The 7,495-nt window shown below is 45.3% G+C and overlaps 1 protein-coding gene across 1 annotated transcript; it reads left to right on the forward strand.

The window, feature by feature from the left end:
- Window positions 1–4,890: 4,890 nt before the first annotated feature.
- Window positions 4,891–6,536, forward strand: CCNI2 (cyclin I family, member 2). Its single transcript, XM_010863613.1, has 2 exons — window positions 4,891–6,027; window positions 6,509–6,536. Exon 1 carries the CDS (start codon window positions 5,034–5,036, stop codon window positions 5,577–5,579), a length of 546 nt encoding a protein of 181 aa, XP_010861915.1. The 5' UTR covers window positions 4,891–5,033; the 3' UTR covers window positions 5,580–6,027; window positions 6,509–6,536.
- The last annotated feature ends 959 nt before the right edge of the window (window positions 6,537–7,495 follow it).

The following is a 7,495-nucleotide window of genomic DNA, read 5'->3' on the forward strand; positions in this document are numbered from 1 at the left end:
GCTGCCGCTGGAAATCTGGCCGGATTTAGAGGTGGGGTATCTGACTACTACCGATGGGGAAGAAGAGGCAGTCGTAGACCGGCAACGCCGCCCATCTTCTAGCGCTTGCTGTGTTCTAAATATTATAAACAACGATAGCAATTGTACATTGTGTTTCCTCAGAAGAGCCACCTTACGTATGTTATTGTGCTTGATTGCCAACTTGATTATGACCCGTCTCGCCATTAGCTGAGGAACTTTGTTAGTATTCTCACAATTACCTCCAGAGCCTAGAATAGAAGCTGGCACAAGGTGGGTTTTCAATAAATATTTGTGAAAGATATTTGGCAAAACTAATACAATTATGTAAAGTTTAAAAATAAAATAAAATTTTAAAAATAAATAAATAAATATTTGTGAAAGAAAGAATGATCTATCTTAACCTCTCCCCTGAACACCGCTCTGCTTGGATGTACAATAGACATTTCAAGTTTATCATGTCCAAAATTGAAACGTTGATTCCCACTTCCTATCACCTACTAGTACCTACGCCACATCTGTTAAACATAAACAATTTTAAAAGTCCATCACAATAATGTAAGCTGGATTCTGACAATTGATCAAGTTAAAACCAGTCTTTTTCTCTCATACTTAATATCCAATCTTTCTATAGAACTAGACTAGTAGTCTCTATCTCAGAAGTAGAACCAGAATCTGACCACTTTGAGCACCACCATCTCTCGCCTGTATTACTAAACAGCTCAGAACTGGTTTCCTTGCAGTGCATCCTTACCCATCCTAGTCTACTTTCAACACAAGAGACGGAGTGCTGGTGTTAAAATGAGTCAGATACTGTTGGTGGCTCAACGGTAAAGAATCCGCCTTCCAATACAGGAGATGGAGGTTCTATCCCTGGGTGAGGAAGATCCCCTGGAGAAGGAAATGGCAACCTACTCCAGTAGTCTTGCCTGGGAAATTCCATGGATAGAATGGCCTGGCAGCTACAGTGGGTAGGGTTGCAAAAACTCTGACATGGCTTAGCAACTAAAACAACACTGCCTTCATTCATAACCTGCCAGTGATTTCTCATCTCCCAGCATAAAAGTCACAGGCTTGGATCACAATCCCTGTTTCCTGCAATCTTCCCTCTTACTCATTATTAAAAACTGTACTTTGGCCACCTCATGCAAAGAGTTGACTCATTGGAAAAGAGTCTGATGCTGGGAGGGATTGGGGGCAAGAGGAGAAGGGGACGACAGAGGATGAGATGGCTGGATGGCATCACTGACTCGATGGACGTGAGTCTCAGTGAACTCCGGGAGTTGGTGATGGACAGGGAGGCCTGGCGTGCTGTGATTCATGGGGTCGCAAAGAGTCGGACACGACTGAGCGACTGATCTGATCTGATCTGATCTGATCCCTCTCGCACCAGCTCCAGTTGGCCTCCTTGATTCATCTGACCTTGCAGGCATGGTTTCATGATAGAATACAAGGCCTTCTATGCTTGCAGTAGGAGCTAATAAAAATACTTAGTGTCAGCATACTGTTCTAAGTGCTTTAATTCCTTTTTAATTATTAATTTAATTCACATAAAAACTTTTTAAAATAGGTACTATTAGTCATTTTTATAGAAAATAGGAGGAACTATTTCAGATTTAAAAAACTGAAGCATAGAGCCATTAAGTAAATAACTTGTCCAAGGTCATACATATGGGCAGCAACAAAGCCCAGATCCAAAGCCAGGCCCTGCCTAGAAAGCTCCTCGATAAATATTGCCTGACTCCCTCATTGCCTTCAGAATATCTTTGTTCACATATCACCTCCTTGGTGAACCCCACCAATGATCTCTCTACTTAAAATGCCAACCTTCAGATATTTTCCCAGTGGTCCAGTAGTTAGGACTCTGCTCTCCAATGCAGGGGATGCAGGTTCCATCCCTGGTCAGGGAACTAAGATCCCACATGCCACATGGTACAGCCAAAATCTAAGGAAGAAAACAAAATTCCTATCTTCAGTCCCAGCCTTGTTATCTTCCCTCCCTAGTTTATATTTCTCCATAGTACTTACCACTCTCTGATATATGATAGATACAATATATATCTGCTTTATTGAGATTCACCAGTTTATACAATTCAATGATTCTTACTGTATACAGAGCTGTGTGACCATAACCACAATTGATTTTAAACATTTTCATCACACCCAAAAGAAACACTTATAGCTATCACTCCCCCTTCCCCCTTGCAACATCCCAGCCCTAGGCAACCACTAATCTACTTTCTGTATCTATAGATTTGCCTATTTTGGACTTATCATATAGATAGAATTATATAATATGTAACCTTTTGTGAAATGATGTCTATCACTTAGAATAATATTTTCAAGCATCACCCCTATTGTAACATAACAATAATCCTTTTTATGGCTGAATAATGTTCTATTGTATGAATAGACCACATTTTTATCTATTTATCAATTGATGAACATTTGGGTTGTCTCTACTTTTTGGTACTATGGACAATAAGTTTTTGTAAACATGTTTCATTTCTCTTGGGTATATACTACAAGTGAAATTGATGGATCATTTAGTAACTCTAATGTTTAACATTTTGAGGAACTATCAAGTTGTTTTCCAAAGTGGCTGTACCACCAGCAGTGTAAGAGGATTTCCATTCCCACCAGCAGCTATGAGGTTTACAATTTTCTCTACCTCCTCGCCACCACCTGCTGTTGTCTTGAATTGCTTATTATGACCATCCTGCTGATGTAAAATAGCATCTCATTGTAGTTTCTATTTGTACTTCCTTGATGATTAGTAATGTTGGACATGATTTCACACACTCTTTGACCATCTGAATATCTTCTTCAGAGAAATGTCTAATCAATTCTTTGCCCTTTTCATTATTAAGTTGTAAGAATTCTTTGTATATTCTAAATACAAGTCTCTTTTCAGATACATGATATACATGTGCTTTCTCCTGTTATGTGTGTTGTCTTTTGAATCACTAGATGCTGCTCTTTGAAGCACGAAAGTTTTAAATTTTGATCAAGTCCAAAATTTTCTTTTCTTGTTTATTTTCTTGTACATTTGGTGCAAATCTAAGAAACCACTGCCTAACTCAAGACATGAAGATTTTCTTTTTTAACAGTTTTCTAGTTTTAGCTCTTACATTTAGATCTATGATTTATTTTGAGTTATTTTTGTATATGATATGTTATTGGGATCCAGTTTCATTCTTCTGCACATGAATATTCATCTGTCCTATCACATTTGCTGAAAAGAATGTTCTTTCCCCCACTGAATTATTGTAGCAACCTGGGCAAATGACAATTGGTCATAAATATGAGGGTTGATTTCCAGATTCTCAATTCAATTCCATGGATCTATATGTCCATCCAGTACTATATTGTCTTGATTATCATAGGCTTGTAGTAAGTTTTGAAATTAGATACTGCGAAGCCTATATATCTGCTTTTTCAAGGTAGTTTTGGTCATTCTGAATTCCTTGGTTGTTCATAGGAATTTTTAAAACACCTTGTTAGTTTAGATCTATGATCTATTTTCAGTAATTTTTGTATATGATATGATATAGGTATCAAAAAGACAGCTAGAAACTTAACAGGGATTATGTTGAATTGATAGTTCTGGAACTATTGCTATTTTAATAATTTAAATCTCCCTGTTCATAAACATGGAATGTCTCTCCATTTATTTAGATCTTCTTTAATTTTTTTCAGTAATGTTCTGTAGTTTTCTGTAGCATACACACATATTCCCCAAGGGTAACCACTATCTTCCGAGAAGGCAATGGCAACCCACTCCAGCACTCTTGCCTGGAAAACCCCATGGACAGAGGAGCCTGGTAGGCTGCAGTCCATGGGGGTCGCTAAGAGTCGGACACGACTGAGCGACTTCACTTTCACTTTTCACTTTCCTGCATTGGAGAAGGACATGGCAACCCACTCCAGTGTTCTTGCCTGGAGAATCCCAGGAACGGGGGAGCCTGGTGAGCTGCCGTCTATAGGGGCACGCAGAGTCGGACACAACTGAAGCGACTTAGCAGCAGCAGCAGCAACCACTATCTTGACTCTAAAATTATAGATCCATTCTTCATGCTTTTTATAAATGAAATCATACAGCATGAATTCTTTTTTATCTGTCTTCCAACATTCAATATTATGTTTGTAAGAGTCTTCCTTACAATGTGGTATAGTATCCCCTATATCGTGTGACTATACCACAATTTGTTTATCCCATTCAATTATAGATGGACATTTAGGTTGTATCCAGTTTAGGGCTATTACAAATAGTGCTTCTATGAACATGTAGGCTCACATATGCATTTCTGTTGGACATACATCTAGGAGTGGAATTGCTGGGATTTTCATATATTCTACGCAAGCTTTCCTCTTTCCTGACTAGAATATAAGTTCCACCTCTCTTCTATTCATATAGGTCTTCCCTAGTGGCTCAGACGCTAAAGCGTCTGCCTACAATGCGGGAGACCCGGGTTCGATCCCTAGGTCGGGAAGATCCCCTGGAGATAGGAGACGGCAACCCACTCCTCTTGCCTGGAAAATCCCATGGACGGAGGCGCCTGGTAGGCTACAGTCCATGGGGTCGCAGAGTCGAACACGACTGAGCGATTTCACTTCACTTCACTTCTCTTCTACTCACTGTTATTTTCCAGCGCCTAACACATTGCAGCCTTCAATAGATAACCTTCTCCCCAGCCGCCCCACCCCGGCTGGGGACTCTGCACCTGGGGCTAGGGCTTTAGGTGCGGAAGAGGGGCTCGGTAGGTGGGCATGGGGTGGAGTAAGAGTAGAGAGAATCTTTCACCCACCTGCGCGTTCTCCCTCCCGCCGCGTCCCAGGGCCGGGAGGAGTGGGCCCCAGCGCGCCAGGACAGTCCCAGGGCCAGGAGTTGGGGGTGGGCCAGCTGGGCCCGCTCCGCCCCGCCCCGCCTCGTGGCCTCCCCAGCTGCAAGTCACTGACGCTGGGTAGAAAACGCCGAGCTAAGCCGGGACCCAGACCTAGGATCTGACGCAGCCATGGCTTCCGGAGGGCGGCATGCGCCGCAGAACTCGGCCTCGGAGGTGAGACCCTCCCGGTGTCCAGGTAAGAGTTCGGACGAAAGTCTAGGCGAAATGGCCCTTCGCTGTCCGCTCCCCGCACGGCCGTGGAACGTCTCTCTCTCCGCGGCGATCCAGAAAAGTTTCTCGGAGGCGTGCCTGCGCGATGCGCTCCGGTTCCCCGCGCCTCCTTCGTGGACCAGATCCGTGCGGGGGGGAATGCGCGCTCGGCCACCTGCAGGCCCCGATCCCGCCGCAGCTCGGGGGCCGTCGCCCGCACCATCTACGCAGCCCCCTGTCCCCAGCGCCCCCAGGCTCATGCAGAAAACCTGGGGAGGCTTCCCGGACCAGCGCCGGCTGCTCGCCTACCTGACGCAGGCCCAGGGCCGCGAGGCGCGTCTGTGGCGGGGTGGCCAACTCCAGGTACCGGTACCCTCGCGGGGCCCACCCGGAATCACGGTCATCCCCCTCCCTCACGCGCGCACGGGACGAGGCCGGGTTCCACGTGCACCCGCGACCAGGTGAGCCGCACCCTGGAGCCTGCACCCTCCCCAGGTGCGTCCCTCTCACGAGGCGAAAGACGAGATTCCCCAGCTTATCTCACTGAAACGGTGCTTCATTAGAGGGCTTTGGAAGAGGGCTTGAGTTGGGGAATTCGGCTGAAGACCCAAAAAACGGGCGCAGGAAGGAGAGGGCCTGAATGGGGGAACAACTGCACGAGAGAGACACTTTTACGTGACCGCTATTTATGGTGAAGGGGCTTCTTACAACCCCTCTGGTCCAGCCACTGATGGACTGAGACCGACGACCTTCTCTGCTCTCTCCCACCTCCTCCTTTCAGCAGGCTGAGATTTGCGAAGCCTTCAGAGAAGTTGTGTTGTGGCTCCTGAGAGTTGAGAACATCTTTGACTTCTCTCAGACCACGTTTAACCTGGCTCTCTCCATCTTCAGCCGCCTCATAGTTTCAGTAAAGGTAGGGGAGTTATGAGGGATGGTGACAGATGGTTGGGTGTGGAAACTGACCTTTGTTTCCTGTTGCTACCTGACAGGGGAGCCATCCCAGGTGCTCAAACCCAACATTATAAATAAGTCAATGGCTCCAAGAATAGGACTGGAATTGGAAAATCCTACCACCTTACCTGTCTGGTTCCGTGTTGTATGGCCATCAGTGGTCAGCCTGAGGCCAGGAGGGGGCTGTGTGTTACCTGAGATGATGCTGTATTTCCCATCTCCAGTCAGTCTTCTAACAAAGAGCTATTGACTAGTCATCTGTGGTTCTGAAACCAGGAGGTTTTCACTGGTCACATCGAAAAATGGGGCTAAATTCCTTGCAAATAAATACAATGTCTTTTTTAAAAATTAAAAAAAAAAAAAAAAACAACAAAAAACCCACAGATGCTTTATGGTTAGTCTCTGACACTCATATTCTCAAATGTGTCTCTTCCATACTGCAGATAAAAAAGCATTTACTCCATTGTGTCACAATTACTTCCTTGAGACTTGCTACAAAAGTTAATGAAGAAGAGGAGGTATGCATCCCTGGAAGCTGATTAAGGGCTGCTTTTGAGGTTTAGGGGTGTTTAACATTGGAAACACGAGTTTCCTGAAAGGTCTGTGGTCTTGGGAATGGACATTTTGGAAAAGTCACACCTCCCAGGATCTCTGCTGTCCCTTCCTTAAGCTTGGCAGACGCTGGTGGTGGTGGTTTAGTCGCTAAGTCCTGTCCGACTCTTGCGACCCCATGGACTATAGCCTGCCACACTCCTCTGTGGAATTTCCTAGGCAAGGATACTGGAGTGGATTGCCATTTCCTTCTCCAGGAAAACTTTCCAACTCAGGGATCAAACCTAGGCCTCCTGAAGGATTCTTTACCCATCTGAGCCATGGGAATTCTGGTACCCCACAAAAGGGAAAATAGAACAGCTGAATTGTCCTGGCCCAGCAAACCTGGAAGCCTGACCTCCTGGCAGATATATCTTGCTGCATTGGTTGGTGGAAGATGTCACTTCCCACTAAGCAGAGGAAAGTGGCCTCCCAGACCATATGGCCTAATAGCCATCCCCCAGAAACTACATCCAAGAAAGCTGCTTGAGACTTAAGGACTTGCCTGTGTCAAAGAAACTGGTCTTCAGGGAGTCTGGGACCCTCATCTGGGACGGGCAGGAGGGCCACGAGCAGTGGGTGGAAGAGAAGCCCCCGTAAGTGCTTTAGGCTTGCTTGAATTTCTCCGTTTCACTATGGCTCCTGTTCAGAAGATCCTCTCCCAGTATCCTTCCCAAACCTCTCTCCCTACTTCCCTCCCTCCAACCTCTCCCCCTTTGTGGAACCACTGCCATTTATACAAGGTCCCCTTAGCTGATCTCAAGGTCCAAGGGGCCAGAAAAAGGCATGGTGTGTCCAGTTCCAAGCTTGCAATAAAAACTATTTTAACCCTGTTTGTT

This window comes from Bison bison, unplaced genomic scaffold, assembly GCF_000754665.1.
Source record: "Bison bison bison isolate TAMUID 2011002044 unplaced genomic scaffold, Bison_UMD1.0 scf7180017864492, whole genome shotgun sequence".
In the NCBI taxonomy this organism is placed as follows: Eukaryota; Metazoa; Chordata; class Mammalia; order Artiodactyla; family Bovidae; genus Bison; species Bison bison.

What these genes read in the sequence shown, in the direction of transcription:
- CCNI2 (XM_010863613.1), top strand. Translation starts at nt 5,034, where the DNA reads ATGGCTTCCGGAGGGCGGCATGCGCCGCAGAACTCGGCCTCGGAGGTG.